Below are 20,898 nucleotides of genomic sequence, written 5' to 3' on the forward strand. Positions count from 1 at the left end.
ATCATCCCATGTGACAGAGACAGGGCAGAGAAGTTCAGTAGCTGGTCTAAGGTTTCACAGTCTACAAGCGACAAAGGTGGGATTTGAACCCAGGCTATATGGCTCCAGAGTCTCTGTTCTTAATCAGTAATAATAATATCCTAATTCAATGAGCTGTTGAACAGATTTAATGTAATAATGAAGCCAAAAAGTTTAGTCCAGTGCCCGGGACATAATAAGCGCTCAATATAGATAATAGTAGTTATTATATCATTTTATACTATAGAGTTATACATTAATATAGAAATACATGCTTTAAGTACTTAATATATTAATATGCATTTATATTTTGTTACAGTCAGAGGTCAGCAAACTTTCAGCAAAGGACTAGATAGTAAAGATCTGAAACTTTGTGGGTCATATGGTCTCTGTCAGGGCCACTCCATTCTGCTGTGGTAGCAAAGGCCCCCACAGACAATATGTAAACAAATGGGCATGGCCGTTTTCCAATAAAACTTTATTTACAAAAACATGTTATGGGCCTGATGCAGGATGTGTGATTATATATTAGCTTTTTTCCCTGTGTTCTTCTGTTTATATCCTTTTTTTTTTTTTTTTTTTTTAACAAGGCGGCCTCTTTCTCCTTTGCTCCTGTCTTTCAGGAAAGCATGTCAGGCCACTGGAATGTGGACTCTCCTAACATCAAGCTTGTTTGTCTAAGACATGGTGGGGCCTCTAAGCACAAGCCTCTCTCTCTTTCTCTTCCCTCCCTCATTCCCAAGCTACAAGTCATCATTTTCCTTGTCCGTTGCTGATTTTCTCTGCTTCAGGAAGCCCCCGAGTATGTCTGAGCTCCTGTCTCCACAGTCCCCCTCACTCATCTGGCTCCCACCATGCTCACCTCTTTACTCTTCTTCAAACACACCAGGCATGGTCCTACCTCAGGGCCTTTGCACTGGCCGTTCCCTCTGCATGGATCTTCCTTCGTGCAGGTAATCTTGTGGCTCCTCCCTTACCTCCTCCAGGTCTTTATTCAAAGGCTGCTTTCTCTGTGTCACCCTATTTTAAATTGCACACCGAGAATTCCCACTCCTCCCCTGCTTTATTTTTCCCTTTGACACTCTCTTGTTGGCTCCCCACTTTACTGTGATCTCCACGAGGTAAGCAGTTATATTGTTTTCATCCACTGATGTGGACTAGAACAGCCCCTGGCACAGGGGTCACAGTTGCAGTGATGTAAGCGCTTTCCAGAAGCCTTGCTCTACTTCTGGGCTGGCCTATCCATCTACTTGGGATTCCCACTTGCAGCACTTCCAGTCGGGCCTGGGTAAGGGTGGGTAAGGAAGGGCCCAGCCAGCACCATTCATTTTGGAACACCAGCTCCTGTCCAGATTTCCCAGAAACGAGCAGGAAAACATCCAGGGAGGAGCAGTGCAGCTGATGGGAGTCCTGGCAAGCCCTGGCCTCAGCTTCCTGGGGCTGCTCTTACACCAGCTAGCATTTGTTGGACCTCCATCTGGGCCAAGAGCGCGGCTTTCAGGGAAAGAGCAAGAAGCATGCAGGCTCTCCTCATGGTTGTGGCCCCACTTCCTTATGTGACTTCATGTAAATCCCTACTCCATTCTCTGTTACTGTTCACCTCTCTCTCAAAGGAGTGTGACTCCCCACCCTTTTCTAATGTATGTGATACGATTTAGTTTCTAAAGATGAGCCCCCTCTATGTATGCTCCGGTGTTAACTTTCTGGTTCCTTCCATCTCTCCCTCAATGTATTATTTTTCCTTGCTCTTTCTGCCCCCATGCCTCCATGGATATTACTCCTTATTGTTATCTAAATTTTATTCTCAGCTCCTGCTGTGTGCAGGGCAGTAGAGCTAAAAGACCACGGACCATGTAATCTTGAATTCTGATCCCACTTCTGCCACCTTTCAAATTGTTTGACTTTGGGCAAGGCTTTTAAGCTTTCTGAGTGGAAATCCTTCACCTTACCCAGCTAATATTTCTGGTTCCTCTCTAGCCACACAGTAGAGTGTCTCTTTCCCACCTCCTTGAAGTTAGGCACAGCCTTGTGACTTGCTTTAGCCAATGGAATGGGGGGGAAGTAACACGTGTCACTTCTGGGCAGAATCTTTAAGCGTCAGTGTATGATTCACCATGTTTCCGCTTGCCTGCCTCCACCATCGTGCATGCGCAGAGATGGAGCCTCCCTCAGACTAGGTGCTGGGGAGAGGATGGCATGGAGTGGAGTCCCGTCTCACCTGCAGTGGACACATAGCATGAGCAAGAAAACTGACCTGTGGTGCCTTCGGCCATTGAGATTGGGGGATCGTTTGTTACTACAGCAGGATGCAGAATATTGGGTTGTAACACCTCATGATCTGTGCATGGGAGTTAAAGTCTAAGCGTGAGGGCTTTGTAGACTCACAGGCATGTAAACTTCTAGCTAACAAATATTACTTCCCTTCTGATTTCTTCCTATGGGACCTCTACTTTCTCTCTGTTTTTTTATCTTGAGAAAATGTGGGAAAGAATTGTTTGACTTTTCCTTTGAGGAGATGGGTGTTGATTCAGTCACCCTCAACCCCATTCTTCCTACAACCTTTTTCTCTTGTTTCCTGATCACTTAGCGTCTGCTGAGGGGGAAGGAGTCCCTGTTTTAACAAATTCAGTATGAATTCTTGCCATTGTCATCTTCTCTTTCCTCCCACGTGCTGCCCCCTTTGCCTGTTCTAGTCCTGCTCACCCCACCAGGGAGATTATACTCAGGTTCTAGAACCTGCAGCATTTCTGTTTTCTTCAGTTTCTTGCTCACTTACTCCCCCCTGGGAATCAGCCGTAGTAGCAAATTAACAAATAGCTCTGTAGTAGCGAATTAACAAATAGCTCTGAAGTGCCTCAAGCTCAAAGACATTTACTTCTGCTCACCTAAGCAGGATCCTGGAGCAATTGCAAATATCCTATCCCCAGCTGTAAATCTTTCTTCATTGTCGTGAGAGATTCAGGCAGGGTCAATGCAGACCCAAGCAGAAGATCTTGGCCGAGGCTCCTTGATGTTCTGGCCTCACTGGGTGTTGTCATATTGATTAAGCTCCTGGGACTGCTGCCAGCAGCCTCTAGGATTAAATCAATAGAGTTTGCAAAAGTAAAAGCTTCTTTTGGAGGCACAGAAGATGTTGGTTTATTTTTTAATGATAAAGCTTCAAGGAGAATCTTCACAAATGGCAGGGCCAGCAGAGGAAAGGCCAGACAGACCCAAATATTTGGGGAAGTGCATGGGGAGCAAGAGAAGGCAGGTTCGTTGGGGGCTTGGAGATTTCTGGGAGATCTGTTTAACACGGGTTGCCAGTGCAATAGCTGAGAGATTTGGAAGAGAGGGTGAAAGATACCGAAAGGACTGCCACCGAGATGTAAAGACAAATGAAGTAAATGTGGACTCATTGTCTCATTCAACAAACATTTAATGGGGCCTTGCTCTGTGCCAGGCACTGGGATGGCTGAAGAAGATGTAGTGGTGAGCAAGCTCTGTGATGTGCTCTTAGAAGAGAAGAGCAAGAAGGGGACAAGGTCTTGTGAAGTAGGAGGCAAAGATCGGAATGATGTAGCTGCCAGCCAAGGAGTGCCTGGGGCCACCGGGAGCTGGGAGAAGCAGGATCCTTGGGCAGAGCCTTTGGCGGGGCTCGGTCCTGTTGACACCTTAATTGTGGGTTTCTGGCCTGTATAACTGAGAGAAGGAATTCATGCTGTTTGAAGCCACCCAGTTTGTGGTAATTCATTGTGGCAGTCCTAGAAAATGAACACAGATGGCTCCTGCGAAGTTTGAGATGTTTCGGGGGAGGCGCAAAAGGGCATAGTTGTCACTGGAACCTCACTCCGTAGCAGGGAGGAAATGGGGAGAAACACCCCAAGTCCTCCTCCTTCCCTCCAGCCTTCTGTGGAGCTTCCCACTGGCCAAACCCACCCGGAGGGCAGGAGATGAGGGAGGGTGAGTGACACGGTTCACAAGAGCCAGCTCTGGCTCTCCCAGGACACCAGGCAGAGTTGTGAGTCAATTTGGGGGTGAAAGGGCAGCAGGAGGGTGACAAAAGTACATCAAAATGCATGAGATGCCCTAGCCTAGAAGGTGGATGTAGTTAAGGAAGGGAAGATTACCTAGGATTGATCTCCAGGGAAAACCAACAGTTAGGGCTTTAGTAGAAAAGGGAGGAGTGAAAGAGACAGAGAAATAGTGATGAGAGAGAGACACAGAGACAGAGACAGAGACAGAGACAGGGGGGGAGGGAGGGGAAGAAGGGAGGGAGGGGAGGAAAACGCATGGCTAAGTTATCAGAGCAAAGAAAAGTGGGCAGACTTCACATCACTTGGATGTCCCCAGGGAACTTCACTGTCCTGGCGGGAAAAAGAGACCCCAAGAGTTTAAAATTTACCAACATCTTCTGCTCACAATTTGTTTTGGTATTTTTTTCCTTTTTCATCAGGGGGACTTCATTTTGCTGGTACGTGTGTGTCTGTTTTCCATGAGTCATGTTAATTCTTCCTTGTTTAAACGTTTTGATACAAAGCAATTTCTGTATTTACATTATGGATTTAATTTCAGAAGGAACACACACACATACACACACTCACCTCACTTTTTAAAAACTGGAAAATATAGCCCTGTGACTCGGGGTGGATTTGGCAGCATCTGTGAGAATGTCAAGCGCGCACCCCTCTGACCGAGCAGTTCCGCATGTTGGAATTTATCCTGCAGAAAAAAATCTTCACAAGTGCACAAGGAGGTTTGGTCAGATTATTCATCACAGTTTTGCTTGTAATAGAGACAAACTGGAAGCGTTTAGGGGAATATTAAATAAATGATGATGCATCCATTCACAAGAAGACTGCACCGCCTTTTCAAAGAGGGAGGTCCAATAAAAATAAATAAAAGGGAGCTCCCGTGTGCTGATATGCCCAGTGTGGTCAGGGGCACAGCAAACTGCAGAAATTATGTATCATGATTCCAGTTTTGTAAAGAGAAAAGGTGATTTTGTATGTTTCCATTCATTCAGTATTTATTGAGCACCTACTGTGTGTTGGGCACTGTTCTAGTTGCTGGGGACACAGCTGAGAACAAATTAGACAAATTCTTGTTCTAATGGGACAAGCGAGGAAGACCACTATCAGTAAGATAAATAAATAAAATACCTAGTTTGCTTGATATGAGAAGCTGCTAAAAACAAACAAACAGGGATGGAGATATTGGCAGGGTTGAGATTTGAGATCTGGTAGCCAAGGAAGAGAATGCTTTAGCACAACATGAAGGAGGCGAGGGAATGAGCCCCGCTCAAATCTGGGGGAACAGTAACCCAGAGAGAGAGAGCAGCCAATGCAAAGAATGTGTGTCAGAAAAACTGGAAGATAAACACCAAACTGTGAATGGTGGTTGTCTCTGGGAAGTGGAGTATGGTAAGGACTTCACTCTTTAAATGCTACATTGTAAATTTTAAAAATTAAAAACAAAAGAATACAATAAGCACATTTTCCTTTTAAAACTAAAACCATTTGTTATTTTTTATAAGGGGGATTTTAAGGGTTGTCCAGGTGGTGTTTCTCTTTATGGTCAAGGACCAGAAGGAAGAGCCAGCCAGAACAGTCAGCGAGTAAAGTCATATGATGATGGGCACTCTGAAAATTAAGAGGAAATACGAGAAGCAAAACCAAGAGGGATTTTTTTTAAATTGAGGTGAAATTTATATGACATAATTTAACCATTGTAAAGTGAACAATTCAGTGGCATTTAGTACAGCCTCAGTGTTGTGCAACCATCTCCTCTGTCTAGTTCCAAGGCATTTCCACCACCCAAAGGAAGCCCTCAGTAAGCATTTACTCCTAAATTCCCCTCTTCTTTCAGCTCCTGCAAGTACCAAACTGCATTCTCTTTCTATAGATTTGCCTATTCTAGATAGCCAAAAGATTGAAACAGCCAAAAGTCCCTCAGTGGGTGAGCTGATAAACAAATAGTAGTCTATTCATACAGTGGAATATTATTCAGCTATGAAAAGGAATGAAGTATTGATACACACTACAACATGGATGAACCCCAAATTCATTATGTTGAGTGAAAGAAACCAAGCACAAAAGGCCACCTGTGGTATGATACCATTTATGTGAAATGTCTGATGGAGATTTTGCAACATTTATTTTGAGCTTGATACTCAGGGAGTGGGCCACACATACTTTCACTGCATTCTGCTCTTGGAATTATTTCAGGTTCAAGAGAAGGCCTCGTCAGCCATGGTGAGTGCCCTTCAGTGAAGGGAAGGGACTGAGACTTATGTGGTAAAGTAAGAAATAGGAAAGTTAATACTAGTAGCTGCAGTTGTAAAAAAAAACAATAAAATAAGCATTAATTGTATAATCACAATGAGATGAACCCCATCTTAGGCTTTCCTGGGCTTACTAAGTTTTCTAATCATCACAGGAACCAGAGTAAACAATAATAAAACACATTTATTGAGTATGTACTATATGCTGAGCCCTGTTCTAAGTATGTTTATCCACTCATTCCATTCTCACACAGCCCTGTGAAGTGCTACTTCCCCATTTTATTTAGGAGGAAACAGAGGCTCAGAGAAGGAACCTTTTTTGTCCAAGGTCAAAACCATGTCTAACCCCCAACCCCTTTCAACTACTCTGCTGTATGACCTCTCGTGCAGATATTTCCAGTTTTCTGAGCAGTAGCATGATCTAGCTGCCCTGGGTAGACTTTTCTTCAGAACCAAAGTGTTGAAAGTCCTTGGATAATATTAAAAAACAAATGACACATCAAATCTACTTGGTGTCGGGTTTTTAATTTTCTCTTCATTTGATTTTCCTGCTGACATAATGAATCTTTTTTGGCCTCTGTTCTGTATGTGAAATGTAGACCTTTACAAATGTCTCAGAGAGTGTTAGTACTTGGTGCTGGGTTCGCTTGCCCTGCCCCGAGCTTGCCTGGGATCTGGCTGGGAAATTAAACTTGCGCCTCTTGTCGCTGGCCACGGTGCTGAAGACACCCCAGCCAGCCCCGGAGTTGCCCTTGTTAGCGTGTCGTCGCTGCTGGAGTCTCATACTGATGGGCTGGTGGCGAGTTCTTTCCTAGGCTTGATTTTTGGTTGTTACTGTGTGTTGGAGAGTGTGAAGCCTGGTTCTCAAAACTGCAGGCCCTTTGAATTATTGGAAGTTGAAATATTTCTTAATATGACCCACTTGGGACGGGCTTATGAGGGTGTAGACTAGCATGTGATAGTTGATTGGTACTACATTAAATGGTGGCAGTCACTTGGTTGGGACTCAGGGGAAGTCTAGTTCACTTTGTCTCATCCATATGCTTAAGGCCCCAGGTGTACCCCAACTCCAATTTTTAAATAAAGGCAAAGCCATCCACTTTTTTTTTAAATCCTCACCTGAGGATATGTTTCCTTGATTTTAGAGACAAGGGAAGGGAGAGAGAAAAAGAGAGAGAAAGAAACAACGATTGGTTGCTCCCTATACATGCCCCAACTGGGAATCAAACCCGCAGCCTTTTGGTGCACAGGACAACACTCCAACCACTAAGCACCAGACAGGGCAAAAACCAACCACCTTTAAATAAAGGTAAGCTGCCGAGTGGTCTGGGAACCACCAGCTTAAAAGCACGGTTCTTGAGGTGAGCCCTAGCTCCTCCATTACCTCCTGTATGACCTTGAGCAATTTACTTAACCTCTCTGAGCCTTGGTTTCCTTATCTGGAAAATGAGGCTTGCAACAGAACCCACCTTGTAAAATTGCTGCAAGAAATTAACTGAAACAATGAGTGTAAAGTGCTTAGCACGGTGTCTGCCCAACGAAGTGCTCAATAAACGGCAGCTGTAATTATGGTTGTTTTGCCTGTTAATGGCTCCATAATAGTTGATCATATTGCCAAGTTAAATTGTGGCTTTTGTTTAGTGGAGCAAGGAATATGTTCTACACCCATACATCTAGAGCCCTGGTACCCTCCACTCTTCCTGGTAATTGTGATGAGTGTGGAACTAACATGAAAATAAGGTCTGTTGGATTCTCCCCACAAGCTCAACTGCTTGGTTGACTCAATGAAGTATCTGTTTCCTCATGGAGCACCCATCAGGCAGCCCCCATGATAGAGTCAAGACCTTGATGAGTTAACAAACTGATTTGATTTTCATACTAACAGCAGGAGGTTGGAAATGAGATGGGGGTGGGGGGCACCAGAAAGAGAAGGATGGATTACTTGGATATTCTGCAAGGTCTTGCTAAGGGGCTGGAACCATCAGCCATGCCCACTTTGCAAATTGATTTTCCTTGATGTTCGGGATCTCAAGAGCAGCTCCTGTTAGCAGATGCAGCCCTCCCTCCCTCCCCGGAAAGAATTGTTTGGTCATTTCCAGTGTCACACACAGCCCCTCTCCAGGGCCTCTGTGGGTCCTTATCAGTTTAATTGCGGTGGGGGGTGGGGGTGGGGGGAGCTTTGTGCATCTGCACTTGCCTGCAGGGCTGTTTGCTACCCTGCCTTCCATGAGCCATTTCAGGAGCCAGCTTTTCCTCCCATCAGGGATGCTTCTCTCCTTTCATCTCCACCCCCCCTTCCTCCCCTTGGCCTCTTCGGCTGGCTGATTATTCTGGATCCCGCTGACACAGGTGCTTTTTCACCAACCAATCCGGAAGCAAGAAGGCTCAGCTCAGCTCAGCTAGCAGAGGCATTGCTCACCGCAGCTGTGAGTTAGGACCCAGGCTTTCTAAATCAGGAGGATCGGGCACAACTTGGGGTTGGGCTGAGAAAGCCTTACCTCCCCCTGCCTGGACTGCCTTTGACTTCTGCATGGGACATGGCAGTACCCCATCTTTGTGTCTGTGCTCCAGCCACGTCATTGTTTATTTTAAGGCGTTGATTGTATCTTTAACTTGCCCACAGAGACTTGGCATGAGAGGGAGTTGGGGAAGAGGTGCAGAAAGCAGGACCTGCCCACCCTTCTTTCTCATACAGGTGTTTATTGAGCAACTACTATCATATATAACATATGTGCTCTTCGGTGCTGAGACCAAAGCAGTGAACAAAGTAGACAGAAACCCCTGCTTGCGTAGAGCTTACAATCTATTAGGGGAGATAAGCAGTGAAAGAGATAAAGAAGAAAACTGTAGGAGATATTTGGGGACAAAGACCGAGGGAAAGAATGAATCAGGGGAAGGGGGTTGAAGGCCTCACTGAGGATATGACCTTTGAGTAAAGACCTAAAGGAAGTGAGGGAGGGAACCATGTAGGTCTCTGGGAAAAGAGCACCCAGGAGTGAGAATAGCAGATGCAAAGGCCCTGGTGTGTTTGGAGAACCTGGAGACCATTGTGGTTGCAGCTGAGTAAGTGGGGAGAATGGAGAAGGCGAGGGCAGGGGGGTGATGGGGCAGGTCATGCAGGGCCCTGCTGGCTGCCAGGAGGACTTGAGTCGTCTTCTGAGTGAAATGGGAGCCAGGGGGAGGCAGTGACTGCTTCCACGTGAAGTTCTACTTTTCTTTTTGCTTATTTGTCTTATTCCAGCATTGCTCTTGTTTCATCAAAAGCTTGGGTTTCTTATGAGCTCCCTTGCCTGAGTGGTAGCAGAAGACCAGGAGTGCTGAACTCCACCTGGGGCCAGAGCATGGAGGAGAAAGCTTGGGGAGGAAAGAAAGGCCCCCACTTCTTTTGGGATGACTCAAAGCCACAATTACCTGGGCTCCTCCTGCCCCTGAAATAGATCGAAGGCAGCTCTACTGTGCACACAGATCCCCTGAAGCTCTTGCTAAAATGCAGCTTCTGACTCAGCAGGTCGGCCAGGGTCTGAGACTCTGCATTTCAGTGGGTGCTGCTGATCCTGCTGGTCCTTGAACCACAGGAGTCTGAGGTCGATGTTGCACGTTCCCTTTTGGGGCATGTCTGTGGACATTAGCAGGGTCTGTGGGTGGGTGGGTGGGTGGAGGGGAGGGAGATGACATTTGATAGCTGGTGTAGCCGTGTCTGACAATAACCAAAACACACAAATAAGGGAGGAAGAGGCGGCCTTGTTCATCTGCCGGTGTGCTGACTAAGGCTTCATCGCCTTACCCCGCGAGCTCTGGGTCTGGAATCCAGGCGACACCGCACCTGAAACCCTGATAACGCAGCCCACCCCAGTGCTGCTTGCTGGCCACCTTCTGGGACGCTTCCTGGAACCTCAGCTTGAATCTAATGCGAAGGAAGTCACATCCCAGCTGTTTGGGGGCAGGAGGCCAGGGGGCCAGAGGAGTGAGAAGGAAGCTTAATGCAGAAGTAAGCAGGAAGCTAGCTGGCAGGGAAGGGAAATCATCAGATTCAAATCATGATTTCAGAGGCCTCGGCAAGGGGAGGCTAGGGAAGGGCTTGGCATTGCTTCTCTGTGTACAAATATTGTCTCTTATTTTCCGGGCTGCAGGGTGAGGCAGAATGGAGTATTTGTGCAACAGCGCCCAGCTTTGTTCTCTGTGCTCCTAATGACTGTCAGCTCGGAGGCAGGAAGCCAATCAGAGCCGATCGTCGGCAAGGCTGGCTTTTGTTGGCTCCTCAAATTGCCCTGAGTCTCAGATTTGCTTTTCAGAGTGTGCATGGAGTGCAACTCAGCTGCTTTCAGCTGGAGGCAAAGGCTGGAGCTGGTGGCAAAGAAGGCCTGGTTTTCCTGACTTAAGTAGACTTTTACTCCCAGGTTTCCTGTTTCAGACTCTGTTTTCCCACCTGGAAAGTGGGTATATGCTCCAACTCCTCCAGCCTGTAAGATCCCTTGGTTTTGTGGAGCTTCCAAAAAGATGAACCTAACTCTAGAGCCAAAGAGGAGACTGAAACCAGTTAAGTTTCCAAGAGAGAAAGCTAGAAGAGGGCAGCGGTTTAAATGGCCAAGTTTACCACGACGCTCTAGTTGATCCTTCTGCACAGCAGTGGATTTCAGTGTTCCCAGGAGACACTTGGAAATGTCTGGAGATGATTTTTAGTTGTCGTAAGTTTTGGTTGTCATAACTGGAGAGGAGGGGGCGCTACTGGCATCTGGTGGGTGGAAGCAGGGATGCTGCTCAGCATCCTACAGTGCACAGGACGCCTCACCCCAGAGAATGATCCAGCCCCAGATTTCAGTAGTGCTGAGGCTGGGAAACTGCTCCCAAGTAAGCAATACCTTATGCTTTCTCCCTCTATCATCCATTTCTCCACACCTACACCTCCTTCTCAGACTTTGCCGGCTCTGTTTATTGAGGCTGTTGGACCCAGGGTGCTTCTGCAGGTCTGACGGGGACGGGGACGGGGACGGGGACAGGGACGGGGGCATTCTCATTCACCAGCTGATCAGCGGGTCAAGCCCTAACTAATATGAACTGAGCAGGACAGACCCTCTCCAAGTGCAGACCATCCAGTGGGACTCTTGGTGATCACATTAACCGAGGGAGCGTTCCCAGGATGCAGGGAGGAGTTTGCCTGGAGGGAGACTGAATGCTGCCCCTTCCCTTACTCAGATCTTGAAAGGTCAGCTTCTCAGAGGCCTGCCCTGACCACCATGTTATTTTTTTATTGAGGTGAAATTCACATAATGGTATTAGCCATTTTAAAGTGACTAATTCAGCCCGGCCGAGCGTGGCTCAGCGGTTGAGCGTCGACCTAGGATCCAGGCGATCGGGGTTCTATTCCCGGTCAGGGCACATGCCCGGGTTGCGGGCTGCAGCTGATCAATGACTCTCTCATCATTGATGTTTCCATCTCTCTCTCCCTCTCCTTTCCTCTCTCTGAAATCAATAAAGATATATTTAATAAATAAATAAATAAATAAATAAGTAAATAAAATAAAGTGACTAATTCAGTGGTATTTAGTACATTCACAATATTGTGCAGCTATCACCTCTATCTAGTTAGAAAACACTAAGCAGTCACCCCCCAATTCCCCCTCCCCCAGCCCTGGCACCCACCAATCTGCTTTTTGGTTCTGTGGATGTGCCCATTCTGGGCATTTTATATCAGTGGAATTTATACACTCTGTGGTCTTTTGTGTCTGGCTTCTTTCACTCAGCATAATGTCTCTGAGGTTCATCCACATTGTAGCATGTGTCAGTGCTTCACTTTTATGGCTGATATTCCATTTTATGAATATACCACATTTTGTTTAACAATTCATCAGCTGATGGACATTTGGGTTGTTTCTCCCTTTTGGTAATTATAAATAGTGCTTCTATGAGCATGGGTGTACAAGTATTTGTCTCCCCCCCTTTTTTTTAAATATACCTTTATTGATTTCAGAGAGAGGAAGGGAGAGGGAGAGAGAGAGAAGCACCAATGATGAGAGAGTCATTGATCGGCTGCCTCCTGCACGCCACCAACTGAGGACTGAGCCCACAACCCGGGCATGTGCCCTGACCAGGAATTGAACCACAATCTCCTGGATCCTAGGTCGATGCTCAACAGCTGAGCCACACCCAGCCAGGCTCCCTTTTTTTTTTTTTTTTTTGTTCATGGAGTATAATTGCTGGATCATGTGGTTATTCTATATTTAACTTTTTGAGGGACCACCAAACTATTTTCCACAATGGTACACCATTTTACATTACCATCAGCAATGCACAGTTCCAGTTTCTCACATCCTTGCCAACACTTACTGTTTTCTGTTTTTAATTCTAGCCATCCTAGTGGGTATGGTGTGGAATCTCATTGTGGTTTTGATTTGCATTTCCCTAATGGCTAATGATGTTGAACATCTTTTCATATGCTTGTTGACTATTTGAATATCTACTTTAGAGAAATGTCTACTCAAGCCCTTTGCCCATTTTTCCAATTGGTGTTTTTGTCTATTTGTTGTTGAGTTGTAAGTGTTCTTTATATATTCTGGATTCTAGAACCTTATCAGACATGATTTGCAAATATTTTCTCCCATTCTCTTGGTTACCTTTTCACTTTCTTGATAATGCCCTTTGATGCACAAAAGTTTTAAATTTTGACAAAGTCTAGTTTATCAATTTTTTTTTTTTTTTTTTGCTTTCGGTGCTCATGCTTTTGGTGTCCTATCTAACCTCCGTATTTTGAGTTGCAGCCCGAGACCTCTGTTCTTGCTTTTTCTTTCTGTAGCGTTCGCCATCTCCTAACACGCTGTATGACGTGGTTATCCCACTTACTCACTTTGCTTCCCCGAAGGCAGAGATTTTTCTGTTTTACTCTCCACTGTGTCTCCAGCACCCAGAATAGGCCCTGCCACACAGTAGGTGCTGAATTCATATTTGTCCAATAAATGTTGGAGGTGAGACAGAGGAATAATATCCACATTTTCCTTCTAAGTCAGCTGTCGGGTTTTTAGGGCAGCGAACTTAATCTGTATGAGGCTATAATGGTGGATACAAGTCATTATACATTTGCTCGAGCTCGTGGATTGTTCAGCACCAGGAGCGAACCATGGACCTTGAGTTGTTATGATTTGTCAATATAAGTCATCGGCTGTAACAAATGTACCACTCTGGGGGGATGTTGATCGTGGGAGGTGCTGTGCATGTCAGGGGGCAGGGGGCATATGGGAAATCTCTGTACTTTCTCAGTTTTGCTGTGAACCTAAACAAGCTGGAAAGTTTTTCCTTAATTCTCCAATACTCCCTTTGAATATATGATTTTAGCCACCATCATAGCAAACTGCATCGTCCTTGCCCTGGAGCAACACCTACCTGACGATGACAAGACCCCCATGTCTGAACGACTGGTGAGTGATGTCTCTCTTAGGGGTTTCTCCTTTGCTTTTGTGGCAAACTGGTGTGGCAGTGAGAGCAGAAGGCCACTGGTCTTGGAGCCAAGAGCTGGATTGTGGGCCCCCTGCCCAGGGGAGCCTAAATTTCACGAACACCAATAATCCGGGAAGAGAGATGCCCTCCCTGCCCATCTCCCGTCCTTGTTGCCCACAAGACCTGGCATCAACCAGGAGGGGGTGAGAGTGGTCACATTGTCCGTGAAATGTCACATTCAAACCAAAATTCTTATGAATAATACACCAAAATACAGAGAACAGTAAAATGAACCCCTCCCCCATGAACCCATCATCCAGATCCAACAATTGTCAAGATTTTGCCTCATTCGTATTTTCTGTCTTTTTATTTTCATGGTTTATCTTTCGTGGTCAAAGTTTTTTAAGGCAAATCCCAGACAGCTTGTCAATTGTAGCCATATACCTAAGTTTGCATTGCTAAAAATACAGGCTTTTTTAACATCACCACAGTTTTGTGTTCACGCCCAACACAATTAACAGTGGTTCCTTGGGATCATCTAAGACCCAGTCAGTAATTACATTTCTGTGATTGTCTCAAATGGCATTTTACAGTTGATTTGTTTCAACCAAGATCCAAATATGGTCTAGATTGTGTTATGTCACTTAAGACTTTTAATTTAGAGCAATATATTCTTTCCTGTCATTGACTTATTGCAGAAACCAGTCCAGATGCCCTAAGGAGTGTCCCACATCCTGATTTTTGCCTGGTGACTTACTTATGATGTCACTTAGCTTGTTTTTCCATCCCCTGTGTTTCCTATACATGGATGTCAGCTCTGGAGGACATTTAAAGTCCTTATTTAAAGTTGCTCACTTTATGAAACTCTGCAGAGCTGAAAACTAGCATTAAGATCCTTCTTGATTGTCCCAGTGACCCCCTCAGCTCCTTGGGTCCCCTCCTTGCATTCTGACAATACAATGGAGGAGACTTCTCTCCTTCCTGTCACTTTTAAAACCAGTTGTAATAGCTCTAGTGTAGAGGGGCCTGGGGGATGTAAGAATCCACTGGTTCCTAATTCATACAGTGTTGATGGTCTCAAGACTTTTTAATAGTTATACATTATAGTGTATATCCCAGAAAAGTAGAACTAGCTTAGCAAAATTACGATTTTAAGACACTTTCTGTTTTTGCTTGAGATGAAGCTAAGTGAAAAGTCAATTGAAAGCTAATAAGCAAATAGTAGTGCCGTGGCAAGCCGATATACAAAAAATGAAGGCAGAATGCAAATGATTGAAGCTTAAGAAACTGTCATAACAGATGGGAAAGTGTCCGTGGAGGGGCTCTGACGGAGTGGAGCTTATAGCTTAATTTCAACTACTGTAGACCATCAGCTGGAAGCCAGAACCGGTGGGAGGTCCAGCGAGAGGATGGGGGCAGAGGCATTGGCCATTTGCCAGCCAGCGCAGAAGTATTATTCCAATATTTTAGCAACCTGAACATCTGTGCTGGTGCAGACCAGCTGAGAACCATCAGGAGTGTCAGATCTGGGGGTAAGGTCGGTGCATGGGGTCCACCCTCAAAGGCCTTGAGTGATGTGTAGGTAAACAGGCTAAACCAGTGCTTTCAGGTAGAATTTTCTGCAGTGATGGAAATGTTCCCCATCTGCACTTTCTAATATGGAAACCACTGGAAAGGTAGCTAGCGTGACTGCAGGACTGAGTCTTTCATTTTATTCCATTCAAATTAATTTAAATTTATTCAAATTTAAGCAGCTAATGTAACCAGTGGCTGCTGTATTGGACAACACAGGTCCAAACAATTCTATTTCCCCAAGTGGTATGTGAAGCTGACCAAAAGGAAAGAAGGGAGTGTCTTTCCCTTGTGTCTGTTTCTCTTGCAAAAGCCTTCAGGCAGGAGAAGTCGAGGAAGGGTGTGGTGGGGGCAGGGAGCACTGGAGGGTTTCGAGAGGGGAGGGGAGGTGGGTACAGATCTCTAGGTGGGCTGGTTCCCTAGTCATTCCACCCTCTGCATAACCAAAGACCTGACCTTACCCTCTCTCCCTTCCAGGATGACACAGAACCGTACTTCATTGGAATTTTTTGTTTCGAGGCTGGCATTAAAATCATTGCCCTTGGGTTTGCCTTCCACAAAGGCTCTTACCTGAGGAATGGTTGGAACGTGATGGACTTCGTGGTGGTGCTAACAGGGTAAGTGAAGTGTGCTGTGTTTCTTAGAATTATCTTGAATTACAAGGACTTCAGAAACGTAACAGTTGGTGTGGTCCAGGCTAGGCCCAGGGAGGCTGGGCCCCCATGTTCTTCTGCCTTCGTTCACCCCACCTCCAAATCTCGGCTGCATATTACAGCGGATGCTTTCTGTTACAATTAGAATAATAGCTTATTAGAGTCAACTGCTTTCAAAGTGCTTTATGTGCATCCTCTCATTTAATCCTCACAACAACCCAAATGAATTAGGAAATATTAATATTCCCATGTGACCACTGAGGAATTGGAAGCACAGAGAGGAACTTGCCTGAGATCACCCAGCTAGTAGGTGATAGAACTGGGATTTGAAGCTGATATTATGTGATTGAAGCAGTCAAGCTCTTAACTGTTGTGCATGCATGGTCCTTTTGCTTTGCTTGGGATGTCTTGCCCTATTTTAAATTGGTTAATGTTTGCTAAAGACTTTTGGATGCAAGAGATTGTGGTAGGACTATGGAGAAAACCGGTCTAGATAAGGTGCAATCACTGCCTTCCAGGAGTTTTCAGATCTGTATACAGTGAAGCCTAGTTGAAAGGTGGATGTGTATACACTTTCCGTCAAGGACCCTGCATAAGGAAACATTAGCTACTATCACACAAAAAATCCAAAACTAGGTTATGACTTAAACACAACAGAAGTTTATTTCTCATGCATTTTAAGTTCAAAACAGCTATTCCTCACTGGCAGGCTTCTCTCCTCCGAACAGTGATTGAGGGGCCCAGACCCTTGCTATATTGTGGTTTCTCCTTATTAACCCACAGCTTCCAAGAACTTTCTGCTTATCTGCATCAAATAACAGAAGAGAAATGAGCATGGAAAGTGATACTTGAGAGGTTTATGAGCCCGGGACTTGGCACATATTCCAGTCATATGCCTTTGGCTAGAAGCCAAGTCACATGCCCAAGTCACATGCCCACATGCACAACACTACAGGGGAAGCTGGGAAATTGAGACTGTGCATAGAAAGGAAAGAAAATGGATTTGGTGAATGGCCAGCCAATCTCTGACACAGACCCCAAAGCCCTTTATCAGGTCCCAGTACGGGCATTACCATTCGGTGTTGATTTCTGCCTCTGCCCACCCACTCCTCTCCCTCTTCTCTTCCAAGACCCCTCTTGGTTGGGAGGCCTTCCGTATAGTTCTCCGCTGTGGGGCCATAGTCCTCTGTGGGTTCATATTTCCCCTCTAGGCTCTGTTGCTGCTCTAGGTCCTGTCTCTCTTGGCAGACGTCATGGGTCTTAGCACTCATACTGTGTTGGCTAGGCTCTCACTATTCAGGTTTGGGGAACATATGTTGTTCTGAGCAATGCTGCTTCTCACAGTAGGAATTGTGCCATGTGGGCCTGTTTCAGTGGAGGCAGTCAGAGGTGAGGAGTCTGTTTTGAGTACTCTGGGTAGCTCTAGCAGGTAGGTGTTTCCGAAGGGACCTCTGTTGGCTGTGCCCACAGTCCTGTGGTTTGAGACATTGGCAGGTTCCAGAGACGTGTCACGGCATTGGGCATTTTTCTCTTAGCTTGCTAGGAAACTTGTCTGTGAAGTAGCCCAGTGGCTGACTTTGTTGTTGTTAAAAAAATGTATAATAAAAATAAGACACATTCAAAAAGAAGCAGAGGACAATAGAACAAATACCTGTGTGTGCAAATATTCATTCAATGAATATTTAGTGTGTACCTACTATGCGCCAGGCTCGGTGACACAGCAGTGAGTGAAACAGACAAAAGTCGCTCTTCTTGTGGAACCTATATTCTAGTGGTGAAGAAAGACTAAATGAATGAATGAATGAAATGTCTAGCATGTAGATGGTGGTAAGGGCTACAGAGAAATAATAAATCAGGGAAGGGATGGGATGTATTATGAGCAGGAGGGCTAGAAGCTAGGGAAGATTTCATTAGGAGGGTGATATTTGAATGAAAACCGGAAAGAGGTGAGTGAATGAGCCATGAGGATAGCTGAAGGAGGGGAGTGTTAGGCAGAGGGAACAGCAGGTGCAAAAGCCCTGAGGCTGGCTTGTGTTTGATGAACAGTGAGGCCAGGGTGTCTGGAGCAGAGCGACGGAGGGAGAGAGTAGAGGAGGTGAGCGCAGGGAGGTAATGGAGCAACCTGCCATCAAAATGAACCTTTCTAGGCCAGCCAGGCGTGGTTCAGCGGTTGAGCATCGACCTAGGATCCAGGAGATCGAGATTTGATTCCTGGTCAGGGCACATGCCTGGGTTGCAAGCTCGATCCCCAGTCGGGGGCGTGCAGGAGGCGGCTGATCAATGACTCTCTCTCATCATTGATGTTTCTCTCTCCCTCTCCCTTCCTCTCTCTGAATCAATAAAGATATATTAAAAAATAAATAAATGAATGAATGAATGAAAGAAAGAAAGAAAGAAAGAAAGAAAGAAAGAAAGAAAGAAAGAAAGAAAGAAAGAAAGAAAGAAAGAAAGAAAGAAAGAAAGAAAGCTTTCTAGCCCTAGCCGGTTTGGCTCAGTGGTTAGAGTGCCAGCCCTTGGACTGAAGGATCCCAGGTTCGATTTTGGCCAAGGGAATGTACCTCTGTTGCAGGCTTGATCCCAGGCCCTGGTCGGGGCACATGTAGGAGGCAACCAATCGATGTATCTCTCTCACATTGATGTTTCTCTCCCCCACCCCCTACCCCCCTTTCCACACTGTCTGAAACACAATGGAAAAAATATCCTTGGGTGAGGATTTTTTTTAAAATTTAAACTTTTTAGTTCAGTTAAGTCCCTACGTTCCTTTTTCTGACCCCATTCCTTTCTTTTTCCCATCTAGAGACACTTTCCAGAGTTTTGCCTATCATTCCCACTTATGCATTTACACTTTTATTATATAAATATATAAGAAATATATACATATGATACTGTTTTGCATGCTTTAAGTTTCTCTATAAATGTTTTCTTCTTGAACTCAGCATGACATTACTCTGATTGACAAGACTAGGTCTCATTCACCCATTTTCATTACTACTTAATATTTTGCAGTATGAATATTCTACCAGGTATTTATCCATTGGGGTTGTTTCCAGCTTTGGGCTATTTTGAACCAAGCTGTCTCCTCGTTCTTGCGAGTGGATTTCTCTAGGGCATATACCCAGGAGTGGAATTGCTGAGTCGTGTACCATACACATCCTCAGCTTCTCTAGATATTGCCAAATTGCTCTGCAGAGTGGTTGTGCCAATTTATGCTCCCTGGGGGCTGGCTTTTGCTGGCAGGGGCTGGCTTGACCTTGCTGGCAGGAAGGAGCCTTAAAACCTTGTTTTTTGCCATAGCTGGGTGGCTCAGTTGGTTGGAGCATTGTCCCATACACCAAAAAGGTTGTGGGTTCGATTCCCAGTCAGGGTGCATATGGGAGGCAACCAATCAATGTTTCTCTCACATCGATGTTTTTGTTTCTTTCTTTCTCTTTCTCCCTCCCTTCCTCTCTCTCTAAAACCCAGTAAACATATACTTGGATGATAACTTTTTTTAAAACACCGTGTGTGTTTTTTTATAACATGGTTCTTGAAACACCCAGGAATATGTAGTAAGTCTCACTAAGTGATCAGTACATTGAAAGGTGGCCATTCGATGGGTCAGCTGGGCCAGTTGGATGTTTGTATCTATCTGCTCCTTGATTACAACAAGGTGGTCTTTTTTTCTAGTTTTATGACATCTGATGAGCCTCTAGAGGAGAAATTCTTCATCAGAGGCAGAGAGAGCCTAAGGATGGAAGCCCATAGTTGTATCCATGAATCCTTTAAAATTGCATGCAAATTGTGTGTATATATATTTTTTTCTGGTCTTTAGTTTTCATTAGATTCTAAGGGGGCTCTGGTCCTAAAACCATGAGGAGTCACTATTGTAGGTTTCTGTCCTTTCTTATCCATTCCCCTCTCCTCCTTTCTTTTTCCTGCATTCTTTCCTCTTGCTTTTGTTGTTCTTATTTCTCCAGTAATCAACCACCTTTCCTTATTGTCTGGTGGTTCTGTCTCCTTCAAATTCAAGCACATCGCTCAAGATTTCATTACTTCAAATTCCAAGGGGCTATTTAGTCTCATGTCTCATGTTGGGTTAGAAGCTAAGAACAGGGAGAGGACACTAAAAGCTCTGCGAACCTGGCCTTCTGCTCAACGTCACTGGTGGGGAAATGCCATAAACTCTTTTAACTCCATGTTCTGGGGGGAAGGGGACTTGAGTGTATTAATTTGATATTGAGACAAAGATGATTTTAATAAGCCCTTTCTGATGAACTCATTGTTTTCTCACATTTCTAAGCAAAGCACAGCATTAAAACACCATTTTTTTTTTTCACAGATTACCAAGGTTTTTGCTTTCTTGTGTAAAGTTTGATGGGAAAGATCTTACCCATGGATTTTTTTGTTTGTTCTATGTAGCTCAAGGCCTCGGAGAAATTCTAACTTTGTAATTTAATCAAATCCTTTTAAAGTGGACTCCCATTGTATTTGAAGGACTGAATCAAACTGAAAATGTGTAAAGAATATTTCAGATGCGTGGCTATATTTCTGAGATAACGGAGCTTTTGTGGTAATGCTCAAATATATATAATAACATCGGAGCGGTCAGTTAATACAATTGTGCAAGTTAAGAAAAGAATCTGAACATTGCCGGGGTGGGAATGAAAACAGTTGTTTTGTATTCACGGGCTTAGCAGCATATGTGCTCAGTAAAATGAATGGTTGCTAAACTGGAAAGTGGAACACTTCTGATCATCAGAGTGTCCCAGGAAATTCACTAAGCTGTTTAAGGAGAGGGGGACCATTGCATTGATAGAGATAGTCAAACATTCCTGACGACTATAACAGATACCCTGACATCACCTAAGGCAAGGGACAGATGAGCTCTGGATCCTTGCCAGCTCTGACATTTTGTGACTATAAAAATAAAGGTTCCTTTTTGGAAGGTCCGTGAACTACACCAGGCTGTGGTAGGGACTAGAGAAG

General features: G+C 45.0%; 1 protein-coding gene across 5 annotated transcripts in view; it reads left to right on the forward strand.

The window, feature by feature from the left end:
• The window catches only part of CACNA1A (calcium voltage-gated channel subunit alpha1 A), a gene marked incomplete at its 5' end in the record, with an annotated part of 198,458 nt that overhangs the window by 20,229 nt on the left and 157,331 nt on the right, over positions 1-20,898 (forward strand). For 4 of the 5 annotated variants that reach the window (XM_081134439.1, XM_081134442.1, XM_081134443.1 and 1 more), the window contains 2 exons: positions 13,584-13,689; positions 15,758-15,897. In XM_081134439.1, coding sequence (XP_080990565.1) covers positions 13,584-13,689; positions 15,758-15,897 — 246 coding nt within the window. The remainder of the gene's footprint in view (positions 1-13,583; positions 13,690-15,757; positions 15,898-20,898) is intronic. The other variant, XM_081134440.1, reaches the window with a different exon arrangement.

Source organism: Miniopterus schreibersii, assembly GCF_964146895.1.
Source record: "Miniopterus schreibersii genome assembly, chromosome: 4".
Taxonomy (NCBI): domain Eukaryota; kingdom Metazoa; phylum Chordata; class Mammalia; order Chiroptera; family Miniopteridae; genus Miniopterus; species Miniopterus schreibersii.